At 36.1% G+C, this 18,808-nt stretch overlaps 5 protein-coding genes across 7 annotated transcripts; 3 read left to right on the top strand and 2 right to left on the bottom strand.

The window, feature by feature from the left end:
• Nucleotides 1-1,265: 1,265 nt before the first annotated feature.
• Nucleotides 1,266-5,862, top strand: LOC100180447 (rab11 family-interacting protein 3-like). The gene is made up of 4 exons (XM_002125583.4): nucleotides 1,266-1,901; nucleotides 2,218-2,430; nucleotides 2,722-2,891; nucleotides 3,282-5,862. Exons 1-4 carry the CDS (start codon nucleotides 1,341-1,343, stop codon nucleotides 3,724-3,726), a joined length of 1,389 nt encoding a protein of 462 aa, XP_002125619.1. The 5' UTR covers nucleotides 1,266-1,340; the 3' UTR covers nucleotides 3,727-5,862.
• Nucleotides 5,863-6,055: 193 nt separating this feature from the next.
• Nucleotides 6,056-7,580, bottom strand: LOC100183502 (spermatogenesis-associated protein 24). Of its 2 annotated transcripts, none has more exons than XM_002131514.4 (2): nucleotides 7,483-7,580; nucleotides 6,056-6,884 (listed from the first exon to the last, which is right to left on the bottom strand). In XM_002131514.4, exon 2 carries the CDS (start codon nucleotides 6,868-6,870, stop codon nucleotides 6,262-6,264), a length of 609 nt encoding a protein of 202 aa, XP_002131550.1. In that variant the 5' UTR covers nucleotides 6,871-6,884; nucleotides 7,483-7,580; the 3' UTR covers nucleotides 6,056-6,261. The 2 variants fall into 2 exon arrangements, with proteins under 2 accessions (XP_002131550.1, XP_026691714.1); XM_026835913.1 differs by lacking the exon at nucleotides 7,483-7,580 and adding an exon at nucleotides 6,950-7,030.
• A 163-nt stretch (nucleotides 7,581-7,743) lies between these two features.
• Nucleotides 7,744-9,076, top strand: LOC100178780 (ATP synthase-coupling factor 6, mitochondrial-like). The gene is made up of 3 exons (XM_002131528.4): nucleotides 7,744-7,862; nucleotides 7,941-8,091; nucleotides 8,817-9,076. The coding sequence occupies exons 2-3, from the start codon at nucleotides 7,951-7,953 to the stop codon at nucleotides 9,015-9,017; spliced, it is 342 nt and encodes a 113-aa protein (XP_002131564.1). The 5' UTR covers nucleotides 7,744-7,862; nucleotides 7,941-7,950; the 3' UTR covers nucleotides 9,018-9,076.
• A 141-nt stretch (nucleotides 9,077-9,217) lies between these two features.
• On the bottom strand, nucleotides 9,218-12,733 carry LOC100181150. 2 transcript variants are annotated; one of them, XM_018813416.2, is made up of 10 exons: nucleotides 12,604-12,733; nucleotides 11,953-12,048; nucleotides 11,547-11,709; nucleotides 11,278-11,403; nucleotides 11,000-11,093; nucleotides 10,804-10,867; nucleotides 10,615-10,740; nucleotides 10,481-10,547; nucleotides 10,329-10,426; nucleotides 9,218-10,212 (listed from the first exon to the last, which is right to left on the bottom strand). In XM_018813416.2, exons 2-10 carry the CDS (start codon nucleotides 12,001-12,003, stop codon nucleotides 9,703-9,705), a joined length of 1,299 nt encoding a protein of 432 aa, XP_018668961.1. In that variant the 5' UTR covers nucleotides 12,004-12,048; nucleotides 12,604-12,733; the 3' UTR covers nucleotides 9,218-9,702. The 2 variants fall into 2 exon arrangements, with proteins under 2 accessions (XP_018668961.1, XP_002131592.1); XM_002131556.5 differs by having other exon boundaries at nucleotides 12,632-12,733.
• A 110-nt stretch (nucleotides 12,734-12,843) lies between these two features.
• On the top strand, nucleotides 12,844-18,502 carry LOC100176468 (RNA helicase aquarius). The gene is made up of 4 exons (XM_002131569.4): nucleotides 12,844-13,033; nucleotides 13,375-16,800; nucleotides 17,023-17,318; nucleotides 17,583-18,502. The coding sequence occupies exons 2-4, from the start codon at nucleotides 13,384-13,386 to the stop codon at nucleotides 18,190-18,192; spliced, it is 4,323 nt and encodes a 1,440-aa protein (XP_002131605.1). The 5' UTR covers nucleotides 12,844-13,033; nucleotides 13,375-13,383; the 3' UTR covers nucleotides 18,193-18,502.
• The last annotated feature ends 306 nt before the right edge of the window (nucleotides 18,503-18,808 follow it).

Here is an 18,808-nt window from a genome sequence, read left to right as displayed (position 1 = left end):
GATAGTAAGTTTTACATAAAGATACAATTGCTTACAATGATTAAAGAATTGTATTTATAGTTTTATTAACATATAACTATGTATTGGCTTGCCTATAACATACAACAGAGTTAGTGTTAAGTTATTATGTCTGCTACATGCTTTCATAAAAAGACTGTCTCGTGAAACTTTTAGCGTAGAACCAAGCCTACAGACCATATAGTAGGTTGGGGGGAAATGGGACACCTTTTCATTCCATTTTCTCGTCCCATTAGGTATAAACAAGAAATATTCAAAGAATTATAAAACTGTACCCTCACGACTCCCATAGACCGTTGTTAGTTGTACAAAACACGATCAGGATATTTAGAAATAATGTGCTAAAGGTGTCCCATCTTCCCCTACTCTACTATACATACTAAGCAAGTGAAATCGCCACGAAAAGAAGCTTATAGCCGTATAGCATTGTATAATAATTTATTATAAAAACTACTTCTGGTCCTCTGTAAGGTACACGCAGAATGTGTTTCGTTTAAAGGGTAGCCTTTCATAGTAGTTTGGAAGTTAACCAGAAAACATACATTTTTTAAGATACATTTCTGCGATGTAATTAAAACTAAACTGCAAAATTAGCAAAGGTAACTATAAAACTCCCCAAATAATTCTAGGGCACCGGTGTTTCTAATTTCGTAAGGTTTCTATGACTCCCTATATAAATACTTTTTTGAACAAGGTTACTCAGTTCTTTTCTCATTACCTGAGGGTAATTGTCAGTCTGCCTAACAACAGAGCCGTAGTCCGTTGTCTGCGCAGTTGTGGTTATTAGTCATCAAATGCAAGCTGATTTAAGGTTGAGGCCCGCGGCAGAGTCAAACAAGGCAAGACAAGATATTCTACGCAAGTAATGAGTTGTCAGAAGTTAAAAATGATTGACTTATAGTAACTAATATTCATTTATCAAACGGTAATAATATATTGAGATACAATGTGTTTTATAAGGGAATAGCAAATATAGGCGGTTCTATCTTTGTCTGTGTAAACGTGAATTGTAAATATCACGCGCGGTCTTATACTCTTATTGGCGTCTTTTATAAAGAGCTTGCCCAATGTAAATAGTAACCACGCTTGGCTTTGTATTACGTTTCATTGTGCGGAAATGAAAGTGACAATCAGGCAATTGTAATTTTCAAGTGTCGTGGTGTATGCCTTTCCTACAACAATAGTGACTAGCAATACTAAGTTAGTATATGGATTAGTGTAATTTTGGGATAGGTAAAATTGTTAGAAATTTCAAAATTTGCCATGTTTATGTTCATAGTTGTTCTTAGGTCTGTTCAAAAGCCAAGCCTGAAAAATGTGTAATGGCTGGTGATGGAGAACAACTTAGAGGGGTGTTTGAGCTGTGTAATCCAGATGGTGATGGATATATATTAACAGAATATTTAGCCCACAATCTAGCAGAACAGTTTAACGGTAAAGCGCTCGACGCAATACAGGAGGTCTTGGACCCTGAGAGGGAAGGAAGAATCTCTTTTGAGCAGTTCTGCTCAGCTGTCAATCACCTGCAGGGCGGGAACTTAAAAGACCAAACTCAGGGCAGATCTGAGGATGAGGAGTCTGTTTCCGATCCAGAGAACACATATAACGAATACGATATCCCAGAGGACGAGCTTGTTACAGAGATGGAGAATTTCGAGGCATTTGGAGAATCACCCAAACATTTAAGTCCGAATAGGCCGTATGATGCAAGGTCTGATAACTTTGAAAGGCATGGCAGTTTCAGAAGGTCACACAGAAGAGCTCACAGTCTTACTCCAGGAAGAATGTTGCCTTCCGTTCCACTATCTTATGATAAATGTGAAGACACATCTTCTGTGTCGTCTGAGTTTGAAGATCTGTCCGAGAAAGTAGACAGTTTAAAAGTAAGTTTAGAAAATAGTCTTTCGTAATTGTTACACATTTATCTTTGCGGAACTGTATTGGTAGTTCACTACATGATCAGTTCACTTTTTGGCTATATTTTCAAGATTTATAATTTTCATTGATGATAAAACATCAGTGTTGGTAAAGTGCCATGACAATGGGTGACATCATATTCCTAAGCACCCCACAATTTTAGTGTAAAATAGCTTTTAGTTATAAACAATCACAGCCAAAGTCTATTGCATCTTCACAATCAATAAGGTTTCCTATGACTCACAGTCATGAGTGTAATACGATATAAATTGTTTATTCCAGGACCATGTTTCTCGGCTGTCAGAGGAGAAAAACATCCAGTTACAATACGAGTCAATGAAGCGTGAAAACGAGCGACTAAACAGTCGTGTGATGGAGTTGGAAGAAAAAGTTCAAGACCTCACAGATCGGGCAGAGGAGGCAAGATTGGATGCTACTCATAAGTTAGAGGATTTACAATCGAAACTGGAACGTGAAAAGGAACTTCAACTACAGGTGTGTGTTATATTTATAAATTTAAGCACAAACAGTTTTCCAAAAGGTCTTTTTCACACTCATTGCGAAGAACAATATATAAGTCTGAACTAAAAGTTACATGTTAACGAGCAGTCTGGTACAGTAATGTAGGTTTTTAAAATTTAAATAACTTTTAGTAAGGTGGGTAATTGTAATTCATAAGCTATATTTTCTATAAGCAATTTACTAGTTTTGTATAAACAAATGGAAAAGTGCTGAAGAGTATTAGTATTGAAGTAATGTCACTAAAGCTACATGCAATTATGGTAGGTTCTTCAAGGTCGGTTGGATTTAAAAACAAGTGAGAATGATCGACTTGAAATAGAAGTTGGTCAGTTGAAGAGCATGGCTAAGGAAGCCAAGAGAGATCAGTCAAAGTCACTCAGCAAGAACGAGGAACTTACACAACAGTTGGTTGAAACTAACGAAGAATACAGAAGGTTGTATTACCTTTTTTTTGGATAACATTTTACATTAAGCAACCTAATATTGGTGTCAAAGTATCTGTGTCAGTAATATTATGTGATTGTCACATTTTTAAATGTTAGGTAAAATCTTTAGTGACATACACATTGCTAAAATGCAGTAACACAATAGTTGTTAATGTGGTGAATGCAGTATACTTTGGCTGCTTGTTTGTATGGACTTAACAGCAGGGTAAAAGCTGTTGTAGTTGTAAAACTGGGGTGCTTAACCATAGGGCCTGTTGGAAAAAATCCGTGCCAGTATGATACAATAGAAAAGCTCATTTACCTATACACTACAGTACACTGACAATACCATGCTAATGTAATGTAAAAATTTTATTAAAGTTTTTGACTAATCCACAGGTTAAACCAGAGGTTCACATTACAACAAGATAAACATGACACTGAGCAACAACGACTGCAAGAAATGCTTGGTTGTCTACAAAGTCAACTCGAATCTACACAGAATGAAAAAGAAGTTTTAGATGAGCAGGTTGCCCTCTTAAGAACTAATCCCCAGTCTGCGAGCTTACAGGCTCATGTAGAGGACCTAAGGAGCGAGAATGATAAACTTAAGCTTACAAATGAAGAGCTGAATGATCAGCTTGCTCAGAACATCACTGATGTTCGATCCCTAATGAATGGGGATCAATCTATTGCTCGGGAATTATCTGATGCATCTAAAGATGATCTTATGGAAGAGCTGAAGAAACAGGAGCAGATAAATAACCAACTGCGGGACTATTTAGATCGCATAATCCTGAGCGTGCTAGAGCGCGACCCAACTATACTAGAGATTAAGTCTTAACCCTAACAGTCTTGTGTTGTAAGGTGAGTAGCTGTATTAGTAGCAGTATGCCATGTTTTAGCATGTGTGTGAGATATTTGCTGGAGCTGCCATTCTTGTTTTGAATTCCTGGAGTGACCTTGGCTCCATAAATAGGCTTTTCTTTCCTCATTAAGCTTAACTAAGTGCCATGTTGTGTAACCGCAGGCTTAGCTAATTGCAAAACTTGACATGCTCGCGTCGCAAAAGCAGTTGGTTTGTTTGTGATAGGTTTGTGTACACAGCTTCCACAACCCCACTTCACATACACTTGAGCCCATAAGGGCATAACGATTGCTCGTTTTGATAGGCTTAAATTTGTTTGGCATTTCAAGGGCTTAGAAGTTAGAATATATCTGGGTTTTGCTATTTCACTCTAAATATACATCTGTTTTGGTATCTAAGGGCTTGAATCTTAAAAGACTGCAAAACATTATGTCGCTCTGAAAGTTACTTAAATTGCCGATACCATAATTGGCTGTAATTTCATAGAAGGCTGATTCAGGGTATATGACAAACATTGGTGGCGTCATTATTTAAACCGACATTAAGTTTTCAAAGAACTCGCGCACAGTGGAGCGTGTATAATTCAGTTTACGGGAGTCAAATTTCAATTCTTTAAATGTTACCAGCGCTGGCTAACAAAGGGGTTTACGTACCATGTGAGCACATTGTCACCACCGCCTGTTGTGGCCTTTGTGTATTCAGTTGATAGGACGTCACGTATATAAAAAGATGATGTTCAGCTTTCCAGGTGTTATTGATCGTTAGTTTTACTACGAAACTCCCAATCAATACGACGCTAAATTCACATTCATGCGCTAGACACGCAAGTCCATTTGGATCATTTTTACACTCAGACCCTTGATTTTCCTTCTATTGATTTCTTTGGCATTATGTTTAATCAGGCATGTGGTTTTTCACTTAGCTCAGTACTATATTCTTACATATGGTGGTATTTAAAGGCTGTTCAGCATGTGCATATGCTTGAGAAACCAGCAGGCTGTTTTAATCCTCTTTTCACTGTGTGTAAGACCAGCTTATTGCTTTTAAGTGTTATACGGCAGAGTGCACCATGGGTGTGTGTGTGTGCGTCAACATACTACCAACAATGGGATGTAGTTAATAAATAATGTATATCTCTTGTTTGCCTAAGTTCCAGTATTCTGTATAGCGTACAATACTATATTACACGCTTTTAAATTTTGTTCTTTTTTACTGCGCTCACTAATGTGAAATGAGCTGTTTTATTATGTTTTAATTGCATAGCATTATTGTTAATTGTCTTATCTTTATATCTATTGGTGCTACATATTCATTATTCTTTTGCTCAAACAACTCAACTTAACTTGTAACTCGTCTTGTAGTTACACATTCAAAATAATGACCTACTGCATATTATTTAAATTAACCTCTTAAAGATAGCAATTAAAGCTCCAAATTTTGCACACCATGCCCGCTATGCCATACCTGATTACTCGCTTTTGTAAATTAACTTAGTAATGTTGCTGCATATGTACAACTCTCAGCTTAGACCTATAAATAACACCTTTCTGTATTACCCCACCTGTGACGAAATTCTATTTTTCTCAATTGTATTCCTTTCTGTACTAAATCCGTTTTCAGTTGAACTACGGGTACATTCCCTTAAGATCTTCTATTTTCTTATGTTTTAGATGATTTTGTCGTGTAGATTGTGCACTGTGAATCGCTAGTTTAGTCGTGACGATTAGTACCGACTGTAACCAGTATTGCAGAGTACCTAATTTTAATTGATTGGTTTTGACTTTGTATTAACCAATTTAACGCAATGTGTACCCAAAAATAAGCGGTCAAATTTTATCATGTTTTAAAAGGACAGTGGTTTGAGATTACATTTTAATGCAGTTAAACATTAACTCAAGCCCGCATTTTTCACAATAGTATTTGAATTGGTGCTACGTATGCTTAGCTTTTATGGAAAACTGTGTTTTACTATAATGGAGTGTTGATGTTAAGGGAAATGTGTGGGCTACGAGGGATGGCATCAATAATTTACAACTTCTTTTTCACTTGGCACCACAGTATCATACCTTTGGTTGATTTAGCATTTATGTAATAAAATGTGACCTTACATTTAAACTGTGTATGTTATTTTAATAACAGTTAACACCAGAAAACATGCTGTTTTACTTTTACACAGACCGGTAAATTTAATTCTTGTGTAATCTACTTCCGTAATACCTAACTTTAAAACATGATTGGAATTTATATATTTGCTGTTTACTAAGAAGCTCAATGAAATGAGTTCATCGGGTAAAGTCAGGCTGGATAATAAGCATATGCATTAATATTTAATGAACATTTTCAAATATTAATAGGTTATTTTACGCAAAGCCACATAACAATAAGAAGCATGGAAACGTTTGCTCGAAACCTTGCGCAAACACAAATAAAAATATTTTGTAAATAGAACACGACATTACAGTTATGTTATTTTATTGCACAGTGTTATAAAGAGTCCGTGTTTATGGAAAGTCATTTTTTGGACTTCCTTAGTGAATCACTTAAACTTTTTGCCATGTACATTTCTTGCATTTTATTGATATCAATATCAGCAAGTGTTTGTTTATGGTTGTCCTTCTGCGACTTGAGCCTCTGTTTCAATGATGAGATCTCATTGTCTTTTAAAGATAGGCAATCATTTAATCGCTGAAGTTCCTCATCTGCGGCTGAACATTTCTCCAACAGATAATCACATCTCTTGGTCTCCCTTGAAGATTTACTTTGCAGGGTTTTAGCAATAGTATCATGCTCTTTTGCTGCCTTGCTCATTTGTTCCTTCAAGATCTCAATTTGATTCTGTGCATACTTCAGTTTTTCTCCCTCTTGCTCCAAGATAAGTTTGGTTTTCGAGTGTTCCAATCTTTCATGTTCTAAACTAAATGCGACTTCTTCATATTCAGATTTTGAGACGTAGTTTTGTTTCTGTCGCTCTGCAGTTTGCCGGACCCTTTCCAATGTGTTCTGTTGAACATGGAAGAGATCTTTCATTGTGCTTTGAACCAAGGAATACGAAGAGATGCTTGCCCCTGAACAAGAACTCCCACTTCGCCGAAGATCTTCAGTATTTTCTGGTTCATTCATCTCAATTTTTTGGACTGTAAATTTACAAGAATGAATAAATCTAACTCATGTACCTTTGCGGGTGTTCTGATTCACACACCTTGCATGCTAATGAGTTACCACATATGTAACTTTCTGATTATTCTTTTTGGAGTTTTATGGGTCCCTAATAGAACTACAGGTTGCAAAAGGTTGCAAATATTTTGGGTAGTTTGACCATAAATGCTATGCGACCAGGTCCAATAGATGTCAAATGACCATTCGAGTTCAACAAACCAACTTTTGGTCTCATACCTCAAATGGTTTTTGAGATATCGAAACAACCAAAATATCTGCAACCGCGTAATGGTTTTTTAAACATAACTCAAAAACCATTCCGGGTATCGGACCAAAACTTGGTCTGTTAAACTCGTATGGTCATTTGACATCTATTGGACGTGGCCGCGTACCGTTTCTGGTCAAAACAATCAAAATATTTGCAACCTGTAGTTTTATTAGGTACCCGAGTTTTATGTACGACTGGCAGTTTGGTCAACCCGTATGATTTAAAATAAGCCAAAAGTACCACCTTAGCTTAACACAATTTTACCATAAATAAACCGAAATTAAAGTATATCACTTTTAATAACTTACCACAGTCTGTTTTCAACGTTTCTCTTCTCAAAATTTAAAAATATTTTGAAGTTTTCTACGGTGGTCACGCTTAAACAAGTTGCTTCGCTCTAGTAATCAGGGATCAAAGATGACGGTTACCGATAGCAGTGTTGTCAAATTAAGTTTGTAAAGTATTTCAAGTAACTATTAGACTTGCAGTAAGGTATTTGAACTGAAATTAACATCTGAAAAATTATATTTGCCTTTAAAAGTATTCAAACACTCATGTATAAGTCTGTTGTATTTTTCGGCAGCCTGTAGCTCTACGGTTTAAAATAAATCCGGAAACACTGACAAACGTGAAGGTCGGCAAACTATTCACGAATTTTGCGTTTCGACATTTTTCGATTTTCATTTCGGTAAGTTATTGGTTTATTTCTTTGCTTACTGGTTTAATATTTGTGATTTAAATGAATCTAATGTGCGTTCATGTGCAGAAACATTAAAATGGCATCTAGTTCTGGTGTTAAGCTTTTTTCGGGAGTCCTGAAATCATTTTCTTCACGTCAAATTTACTCAAGAAATTTCGGTGCTTCATCAATTGCATTGGGCAAGCTGGACCCCGTGCAACAAATCTTTGTTGACCAGGTATAATATACCGTTTTTCATTAAATTGTTACTTTAAAATTGACAGTTTTGAAAACACTAGTTTTATAGTAGCATGTAAGGTGTTTGAAAGTAAAATAGTTCTAGATATTTGTAGCAGTGTATAGGTTTTGCTGGCATAAATTGAAAAGTTCATTTTTGCATGGATTTACGAATATAATTCTCGTAATATATCATGGTTTAAAACAGCAATATTGAGTACAGACGGCCTGTGCAAAGGTTGTTATTCTGAATTGTTAAAAACTTGCGGAATTTTTTAGGTACAGACGTACAGTACCGTACTGTATAAGGTGAATTGCATGGCAACTAATAGTTACATCACTTATGCTACGATTGGTATAAATACCTGTCATGTAGAACTAAAACCAGCCTCAAATGTGTGTGATTTAGTGGTTCATTTGAAGTTTCTCATTTTTGTTTTATCGTTATCAAAGGCTATACCTGCCAGTTTTTAGGCAAATTCCTACTTCTAGTAGTCACAACACACAAGCTGCCAGATTTCAAATTGTATAGCTAATATGTTATACTTATACCTATATTATGAACCTATAAAATGTAATGATACATTACAAAGAGTACCTAAGGTCCCCAAAAAAACATTTTGTTTGGAAGTAAATTCCTAATGCTAGTGTAAATGAATGAGTTATATATATTATAAGGAAGATGATAATAGGACAGCCATGATTAATTTGAAATTAATTTATTAGATCAAAAAGTACAAGGATTTAAGTGCCAAGCAAGGTGGTGGTCCAGTTGAAGTGGGTCCAGATTACAAACAAAGTAAAGACGATGCCATTGACCGATTGTCAAAGATGTACAATGTTGGTGATCCTCTGAAGTTTCCAGAGTTCAATTTTGCAGAGCCAGATCTTGAACAACAGAACATCAGTAGTTTAGGAGATAATTAGGCATTGTTTTTTTAAATACGTTAAATTGGTTGTGAAATTAAAATTAAGTTCATGTTGTACTGAAGCCTGTTTTATAAAATATCGTAGTGCCAGATTCTGTTTTTTAATTATTTTCAGCTGTTCTCTTAAAAAATGATACGTTTCCTTTAAAAAAATGAGGCATAATATAACTAAATTATGGCAAGGGTTGAGAAAAGTAAACGTTAAAAATAATTTTATTCTGAAAGAAAGTTGTTACACAATTAAAGGCATAATTAAGTGCTTTAGTTATAAACATTCTTAGCTGTCCATCCAAAAAAAAATTAATACAAACAACTGGTGACTAAAATTATAACTAAAACGTTAAACATCCTTTACTAAAAGGCAAAGGTATAATTGAACATTCTTTGCTAAAGGCAAAGGTATAAGACTATAAGTGCTTCAGTTTTTTAAACTTTGGCATTTAAAGAGCTTTAAATAAAATAAGTGCTGGAGAATTAAATGGTGGTTTGAAAAAAAACAATGATTTTTGGTACAATTAACAGTTCAATTAATACAGTTTACATATTTGCTATCACAATAACTACTACTACTCTAATAACTATTTACATCGACTTGCATATGCTGGAACTTCTTGTGTAAATAAATCTCTTCAAAAAGACTTTAGCAGCATCAGATAGATATTACCCTTGAATATAAAATCAAATTATTCATCATCATCAGTTATTTCGAAACTTTCACTGTCGGAGTTTGGAAAGTGTAACATCAGATAGTTGTTATCACTGGTAGGAGATGTGGCATTGTAAATACTTTTGTCAGAGTTAAAGCTTCTTTTAGGCATAGTTACTTTTAACAGAGGACTGACATCGTTTTCTTTTGTAACATCCACACTACTACTTTCATTTGTATTGGCAACAACAGGATCTGCAGCAATACTGGTTTTAACTGGTTCAATCCGGCTTGGAACGTTGTGTGTTGGTGACCTAGTGTAGCTAAGGCTCACATCATGTTCATCAGGATTACGTGATTGTCTCGTGAAACTCCTACCGTTGGATGAAAACCTCATGTTTGCTTGATGTTTCTCCATTTCAACACTTTGCTCATTAAACAGGTTTGATAATACTTGACTTGTCTGTGACGTATACTCTCTGCCATTGTCACGAACAAACACCTTTGTGTTGGAAGGTGAGGAAGAATAAGAAGCTATCTTCCTTGCCTGTTAAGTTCAAAGTTTCACTACATGCTTAACCTTATGCAAAAACATTACAAGCCTGTTTTTTCTCGCCATGCGAAAGTAAAGCATGGTATATTCATTCATTTAACTGGACTTACTTGTAAAGAAATATGATCAGGTAAACCATTTTCCTCTCTATTTTCAACTTTTCCTGATAGTGAGGAATCTCTATTATTTGGTGCAGCTGTGTAACTACCTATTAAAAACTTGTTATAACAATAACATTGTTAATAATATAATTTACACTTGCCATCTCCAAAGATAGAAATTCGGTCTCTTATAAAATCTTCATAATTTGAGCTTGGAATGCTGCTTGGCTGCAATAAATGGTGCACTGTTAAAAATGAACCAGCACTAATAGGTCTGTAATACAAGAGAACTTACAGATTTTGATGGCCACTCATCAGTTACTGGAACTCTGTCTGTTGGTGAGAAAAGAATTGGTTTCACGTGCGGCGTATCTGGGTTTGAGACTTCCACAGAAGTGGAAAGGCGGTCACTGCCACGGAACTAGAAATACAAAGTCAATTTATGTGTTGTTGGTATGTATTGCTTAAAACGGTAAGTTTGTACCTGCGTTCCTACTTTGCTTGTGCTGAATTTGGCACTCGGAGCAAATGCTGAAGCATCTGGTAACCTGTAATACATTTGTATAATGCTGATAATCATATGATATAGAAACATAATATAGTGGCATGTTGGTATGTGTTATTTACTGCTGATTCACTTTCACTTTCCTACAACATCGTTGTATAATATATGTACTTACCTTAATTCCATATGTGGTGCGTGTATATGAGGAAATGTTGTATATGGTGGGGGAGGTGTACGTTGGGTGGTGAATTCACTTTCTCTAAGGTTTTCTACAAAATTGAAAATAAATTATCAGCACCAAATCTCAAAACTAACATAAAAAAAAGAGTTCACAAATTATATAATTTTATGTAAAATATGCTTTTATAATCTTAGTTATATACAAAAAAACATTATAACTCACAAAAATGGATAAACTTAAAAAAAAATAATAAATACCAAGACATTTTAAACCTTGTTCAATATGCTGTTTTATATATTCCTCATATTTCTTCTTCAATCGATCTGCTATAAATACTTGTGTTTTGCTACTTCTTTGAATAGCACGCTGCAGTTTTATCAGACATCCTGGCCCAGACTCTAAAACAAACAATGACTATCAATGTAAGGTAATTGTACATATTTTAACTTTGTTTCACGATTTTTTTCCATGTCTATTGGTTTAATATGATTTTGTATTCCTAAACAAACTAAAATGAAAAAAATAGTTCATGCTACTTTACTTATAAGTATATCGATAAGTTTATCAACTGTTCTTTTTGTTGTAGGAAGACTTTGCATGTGCTCACAGTCATCCATAGTCAAACTGTTCTGCGACTGGAGCCATGGAAACAACCTTTGTGGCTGCAGGTGATCACATAAGTAATGACGCTGACTTTTTAGAACCTTTAAAAAAATCACATTGTTTAGCGAGTTTCTGACATTTATCCTAGAATGAGTGTGAACAAATAAGCCACCTAGCCTGGCTGAAACATGAAAGTTGAGACTTTACCATGAATAAGTACAACCTTTGTTAACCCAAATCATTTTTATAGTATGCATTTACCCACCAAAACGTGGCTACATTAGCACACATGTATGCCATATTTCTTTACAGTACTATTTTATTTTTTAATTAATTATAGTTACCTCCTTTTGAAGTTCATATAAAACATCTTCATCTAAATCTGCTTCACACATTTTGTTTGCTTTTTAGAATTTCCTCATCTTAAATTATTTTGATCTCTAAAATGAATACAATTTGTTAAATCACAGCAGAAAATTTTTGGAATGCTACCCATTCAAGTTTATCACAAATTTTGTAACTGTCTATTCACTGAATAATCTAGCCATTGGGGATTTTGAATGCCTTGAGAAAACAACACATCCCACACAGATGGGACTGTTTACATTGTTTGGGAAATATTGATCAGGAAACTAGACGTCACAGCTCAAATTTGGAATCCATAAAAATAGATTTTATTAGACCTGATATTTAAACTCAATCTTACAAAACCCGATAACAGTGCACACAAATATCTTGTGTTTCTGCTTATAGGTTTTATGTTTTTAAAAACATAATATTTACAATTAATAAAAACACACAAATTAACAAGATACTGAATTTTAAACTAACTTATTCAATGTCAAAAGTGTACAAGATTATGGTAATAAACCTAATAGATTACATATCACGTGTTTATACAAAACTTAAAAAATATACTTCACAAACTGTAGGGCGGTAACACGTTACTTTAGAGTATAGATAATCAATAGTTTTATAATAAATGATATAATTACCATATAGACTAGAGTCAATATTACTCACAATGTGTTCATCATCCGGTGTGGCGCTGAGTAATCGAGAAGAAAGAACCCCACGAACTCTCTGTTAACACGAACCGAGTTTCCTTTTGTTTACAGGGAATTCCCCTCGGCCATGCATTAACTTTAGACTCAACAAAAATATTTTAATTGCAACAAATTCACTTAAAAAACAATTTGGTAGCAGGTGGGGTGCAGTTTTATACATAGTTTCTATTATGTATAAAACCAATTGAGGTATAGCACAAGCACAACGGTAAACTTGTAATCTGGAATTCTCCAATAAAAGTTACAACCTCTTTCGATTTCTATCGCGCGTGTTTTGTTTCTGACATGCACTACGAAGAGATAACGTTTTGAATTGTTTTGTGATCGTTGAGAGAAGAGTAAAATAGAAGTGAAAACGGTAAGTGCTAATTTTAAGGTGCCTATAAATGTTTAATTGATAAAGAAATGTTAAATTATCCACTGTATTCTTTACTAGTATCGTTGCCCGTATGGCCGTATATAAACAAAATGTGTGTAGTTTTACAATTTTAAACCCAATTGTATGATATAATATACAAAATAAGATTTCTGTCTGTTGACTAGATCCTAGATGTATTACTAATCTACTTTTTAGGTGTGTTAATTTAAATGTTTGTGTAAAAAAATGATGTGGTTACTTTTTACTTATCAAACTGTGACTAAAATTTTGATGTGTTTTATTGTAAAGTGCCCACTAACAAAATTTACTTTTTATTGCAGTTTTGAAACATGGCGACTCGAACAGCCAAGGCACCCACCACTGCTCAAATGTTGAATGACAGTCTGAGCAAGTTGGCTGTCACTAACTGGTCACCCAAGGCATTAAGCTCTGATGTTCCTTTTAACTACGATGTTGTTGATACCGTATTTAAAAAGGAACTCCTGGGAAGTGATTTTAACATTCGTAGGATCATGCTGCTCGAGTTCAGCCAGTATTTGGAGAACTATTTGTGGCCAAACTACTCCCCAGAGCGCAGTACACCTGAGTATGTAATTTCTATTGTATGCATGGTGAATGAGAAATACAGAGAAGCAGTGCCTGCATGGGAACCATTTAAAACTAAACCAGAACAATTTGAGCATTTGTTCAAGCAGATTATGGACATGACACTAGATGAAAATATGAGTTTGCAGCAAAGAACGGTTCTCATTATTTTCATGGATCATTGCTACAACAGTCTGGAAATCGATGTGGTTCGATCACAAGTGCAACGCACAGTAAGTCTTGCTATGTGGGAGAACCTTATGCCATCCCGGCTCCAGCAGGAGCTAAAAAAGAGTGGAAAACTGAGGAAGGCTTGGAAGTCCATCATGAAGAAAGATGCAAAATTGGATGAAGAAGTGAAAAAACGCAACACTTTCGACCGTGGGTTCTTACAAACTGCAATGAATAAGTTTTGCAGCATGATTGCAGCGAAAGAATTCGATCAACCAACTGTTGATTACTGTCATAGATTTTTGGATCTAGTTATAGATCTGGACTCATGTTTGCCTACAAGAAGGTGGTTTAATACTGTGCTTACAGATACCCACCTTGTAGTCCGATGCATGAAGTCCAGTCTGTTTGAAAAGGATGATGTTTTTACACAGTTGGTGAAGACACTTCAGATGTATACGTCATTTGAGGTAAATGATCTAACCGGAGAGCCTCTGAGCAAACAAGAAATGATGTCCGCTCACTATGAGCGAATGAGCCACTTTCAAAGATGTGCTTTTTCCAAATTTTCAAAACTAAGAAACTTTGCCCTTGGTTCTGTTGCACAGCTTGACCAAAGAAAGCCCTTGGAAAAATGGCTGCAGGATCTAGATATGGAAGAACTACTTGAATTGTGTGAGGAACTGAACATAAAAACTACTGGAACTGATGACCAAGACACTGTGCTTGAAATGATTGTGTCTTTCCATGAAAGAAGGCCTTCACAATTAGATGCTATTAATGAATCTCCTCTCTATCCAACTGAGCAGGTGCTGTGGGATGAAAACTTAACTAAAACTGATCACTTTAATATGGATTCCTGCCTTGCTTTGCCAAAGTTGAATCTGCAGTTCCTAACACTTCATGATTATTTGCTAAGAAATTTCAACCTGTTTCGACTTGAGTCAGCATATGAAATTCGACAAGATGTTGAAGACGCAGTTTACAGGACTAAGGCATGGAAATCAGAGGACGGTGGTTGCATATTTAAAGGCTGGGCAAGAATGGCACTACCAATTCAAGCTTTCAATGTAGTTGAGGTGGCAAAACCCAACATTGGAGAATCCCATCCTTCCCAAGTGCGAGCTGATGTTACCATAACAACCAATATACCACGAAACACAAGAGAGGAATGGGAAAATCTAAGAAAACATGATATCTGTTTTCTTTTAGCTGTTCAACCTCTAAAAAATGACCCTAACATGTCCAAAAGGTCAAAAATCCCCTTCACAGAAAGGTTTAATGTCTTGGTTCGTGGATGTGAGGTGGAAGGTATGCTGGATGATGATGGTCATGTTATAGAAGAAGGGCCTGAACCCAAGCCCAAAATCCAAGGTCTGAACCGCACATTTCGTGTGTGGTTGGATACAAACCAATACCAATCTGACATGGAGTCTGTGGTAAAAGAAGGTCATCCAGATCCTTATGAGTCTTTGAATCTTATAGTGCGAAGGAAACCCAAAGAGAACAACTTTAAAGCTGTGCTTGCCACAATCAGGGGTTTAATGAACACACAGTGTGTTGTGCCAGACTGGCTGCATGATGTCTTGCTTGGTTATGGTGATCCTAGTGCAGCCAATTATTCCAAGATGGGACAACAAATTAAGGAACTGGATTGGAATGACACCTTTCTTTCAATTTCACATTTGAAAGAAAGCTTTCCTGATCATAAAATCGACACAGAAGAAGCTGTTTCTCCTCCTTTTAAGCTAACTTTTGATAAAGAAGATACAAACATAGTGGTAAGATCGCATGTAATACCAAACCGTGGTCCTTACATTCGCAATGCACCAAGAAAAAATGCTATCCACTTTACCCCCACACAAACAGAAGCAATTAGATCTGGGATGCAACCTGGGCTCACTATGGTTGTGGGTCCTCCTGGTACTGGTAAGACAGATGTAGCAGTCCAGATCATCTCAAATCTGTATCATAACTTTCCAGAACAACGGACACTTATTGTTACACATTCCAATCAGGCATTGAATCAACTCTTTGAAAAGATTATGCAGCTTGATATTGATGAGCGTCATCTTCTTCGTCTTGGTCATGGAGAGGAACAGCTGGAAACAGAGAAAGATTTCTCCCGCTACGGAAGAGTTAATTTTGTGCTTGCAAAGAGAATCGAGCTGCTGGAAGAAGTGGGAAAGCTTCAGTCGAGTCTAGGAGTGCCAGGAGATGTGTCATACACTTGCGAAACTGCTTGCCACTTTTTTCTGTACCAAGTTCTGTCACGGTGGGAAAAATATGAGAGAAGCGTGGTTCAATCAAAATCTATTGATATTGTTGGATCAGAATTCCCTTTTAGTGATTTCTTTTCTGATGCTCAGCCTTTGTTCAAAGGCAACAACTTTGAGCAGAATTGGGAAATCTCTAAAGGATGTTTCCGATATATCCGAAACATCTTCACACAACTGGAAGAGTTTAGAGCGTTTGAACTGCTGCGATCTGGCCTTGACAGATCCAGATATCTACTTGTTAAAAGTGCAAAAATTATTGCTATGACCTGTACACATGCTGCACTCAAGCGACAGGACCTCACTGAGTTAGGCTTCAAATACGACAACATTCTTATGGAGGAGTCTGCACAAATTTTGGAGATTGAAACCTTTATTCCTCTTCTTCTCCAGAATCCCATGGATGGTTACAATCGCCTAAAGAGGTGGATAATGATTGGAGATCATCATCAATTGCCTCCAGTCATCAAGAACCTTGCATTCCAAAAGTTTTCCAACATGGAGCAGTCTCTTTTTGCCCGTCTTGTTCGCCTGGGTGTCCCCACAGTCCAACTTGATGCTCAGGGTCGAGCAAGGCCAAGTATTTGCGATCTTTACAGATGGAGATATAAGAAGTTGGGAGATCTTCCTCACATCATGAAGAACAATGAATATCAATCCTTCAACCCAGGTCTTGTGTTCGACTTTCAGCTCATTAATGTGGAAGATTACATGGTAATGTGGAAATTAAACCTATTGATATACGATTGAATTTAATGAGTGACAATGTCACTTACTCATAATATGGGTAACATTAAACAGTTTATCAAGCAAGTTGTGTATAAGATTTAGCTAATGTTAACTCCAATTATATTCTGATGATAAATAAATTTAAAAATAGAAGGAATGTTTTATGAAAAATACTAAAAACTCAACAAAAACTGTCTTATTTACCAGGGTGTTGGAGAATCGGAACCCAACCCTTACTTCTACCAAAACCTGGCTGAGGCGGAGTATTGTGTTTCCCTGTTCATGTACATGAGGTTGTTGGGATACTCCCCTGATGAAATCACCATCCTCACGACATACAATGGGCAGAAGCATTTGATACGAGATGTGGTTAGGCAGAGGTGTGGGAATAATCCACTTATTGGGTGGCCAAATAAGATAACTACTGTGGATCGCTTCCAAGGACAACAGAACAACTATATTATTCTCTCACTCGTGAGAACAAAACATGTTGGACACATCAGGTATAGTTTTTGTTTATTTTAATTAACATGTACTTGTGTCTTTTAAAAAAGGAGGGATTTGCGCTGCATTAAGGTAGAAAACTCTTCGGTGTTCAAATTCCCTCAACACTAAAGCTTGAGTTTTTATTTATAACTACTATGTTTCTAAAAATCTTGGTTGTTTTTGATCAGAAGTGAAATAGAGTAAATATCACACCTAATACCAACAGTAATATTTTTATGCTCATAAATCCCTGCAATAGTACTAACTTTATTTTCATTTAGGGATGTTCGTCGATTAGTGGTTGCCATGTCAAGAGCTCGACTTGGTCTTTATGTCTTTGCCCGAGTTTCTCTCTTCAGCAACTGCTTTGAGCTGTCACCAGCTTTCCGTCAACTGATGTCACGCCCGCTGAACCTTGGCATTGTCACTGGCGAGAAGTATCCACCTAAAATGCTTCGGTCACCTGGTAACTCTCACCTTACTATGACTGACATGACCCACATGCATCGTTATGTGTACGACATGTACATCGACATTGCAAGGGACATGAACCTTAAACAACCCGTGCAACAGCAGCAGCTTGAAAAGCCACCACCAGAGGATAAAAAGGCTAAGGCGGATGAACAGAAAGCAGTGCCGATAGAGTTTGAAGTTAAACCACCAGAAGTTTTGATGCAAATGGAGGAAGGTGAAATTGTTGAAGGCTCATCGGAGACTGTCACAGAGGATCCTAAGCCTCATTCTGATGAAGAGCCAGATGCAAAAAGAATTAAGACAATAAAGACAAAAGATGCTGAAAAAAGTGTGGATGAAGTCAAAGCTACTGAAAAAGAATCCACTGATCAAAATGTTCAAGTTGAAATGGAAGAGGGAGAGATAGAACAAACTTGAACATCTTATTCTTTCTGTTTATGTAACATTAGTCACAGCCAGTGCCATTTTCGTTACCATGTTCGCACACAAAACTCAGTATGTTACGCAGAAGCATAATGTGATGGTAACAAAAGTAATAAATATTATTTTGGTTAAAGTTCAATTGTTTTCTATCCAACCATAAACACCTACATTGCGTAATTCCTATTGTTTTTAATTTAAATGTTGTGTTGTTGCTCTAACTGGCTATCAGTACGTTGCTACAAAACCAGATCACATACCGACATATAGTAGTAATGTTAAATAAACGTAATTCCAATCTCTGAAAGGTGGATTTGTATACTAGTGTAAAACGTTTGAAATACAGAACAGACTGTTACGTTTGTAGCAATGTTTAATATCAAGAGCAGCGACACTTAAAAGCAAGCCGGGACATAGTCTTATCACACCACGTAATTATGGCACCGAAGTTTTTTATGCCGTCGAAATGGTACAGTTCACTTTTTAGCCCAAACACGTGGTGGTTGCGCGCGGATTTGGCGAAAGAAGTTGATCTTACAACATTTCATGACTTTCGTCAGTGTGTGTGGGAAACGTATTTTAAAAATAAAGTGCAAATTGATTTTTCTGTTAT

The sequence above is a fragment of the Ciona intestinalis genome, chromosome 9, assembly GCF_000224145.3.
Source record: "Ciona intestinalis chromosome 9, KH, whole genome shotgun sequence".
NCBI classification, from domain to species: domain Eukaryota; kingdom Metazoa; phylum Chordata; class Ascidiacea; order Phlebobranchia; family Cionidae; genus Ciona; species Ciona intestinalis.
This window is presented reverse-complemented; position numbering and strand designations above follow the sequence as displayed.

Bases quoted from the DNA above. Each gene is read 5' to 3' on its own strand.
- LOC100176468 (XM_002131569.4), top strand. From the start codon at position 13,384: ATGGCGACTCGAACAGCCAAGGCACCCACCACTGCTCAAATGTTGAAT. The intron at 16,801-17,022 runs GTAATGTGGAAA...CTTATTTACCAG, and splicing joins TTAATGTGGAAGATTACATG to GGTGTTGGAGAATCGGAACC. The intron at 17,319-17,582 runs GTATAGTTTTTG...ATTTTCATTTAG, and splicing joins AAACATGTTGGACACATCAG to GGATGTTCGTCGATTAGTGG.
- LOC100180447 (XM_002125583.4), top strand. From the start codon at position 1,341: ATGGCTGGTGATGGAGAACAACTTAGAGGGGTGTTTGAGCTGTGTAAT. The intron at 1,902-2,217 runs GTAAGTTTAGAA...TGTTTATTCCAG, and splicing joins AGAAAGTAGACAGTTTAAAA to GACCATGTTTCTCGGCTGTC. The intron at 2,431-2,721 runs GTGTGTGTTATA...CAATTATGGTAG, and splicing joins AAAAGGAACTTCAACTACAG to GTTCTTCAAGGTCGGTTGGA.
- LOC100178780 (XM_002131528.4), top strand. From the start codon at position 7,951: ATGGCATCTAGTTCTGGTGTTAAGCTTTTTTCGGGAGTCCTGAAATCA. The intron at 8,092-8,816 runs GTATAATATACC...TTAATTTATTAG, and splicing joins AACAAATCTTTGTTGACCAG to ATCAAAAAGTACAAGGATTT.
- LOC100181150 (XM_018813416.2), bottom strand. From the start codon at position 12,003: ATGTGTGAAGCAGATTTAGATGAAGATGTTTTATATGAACTTCAAAAG. The intron at 10,741-10,803 runs GTACAAACTTAC...TTGTATTTCTAG, and splicing joins CAAGCAAAGTAGGAACGCAG to TTCCGTGGCAGTGACCGCCT. The intron at 10,548-10,614 runs GTAAGTTCTCTT...CATTTATTGCAG, and splicing joins ATGAGTGGCCATCAAAATCT to CCAAGCAGCATTCCAAGCTC.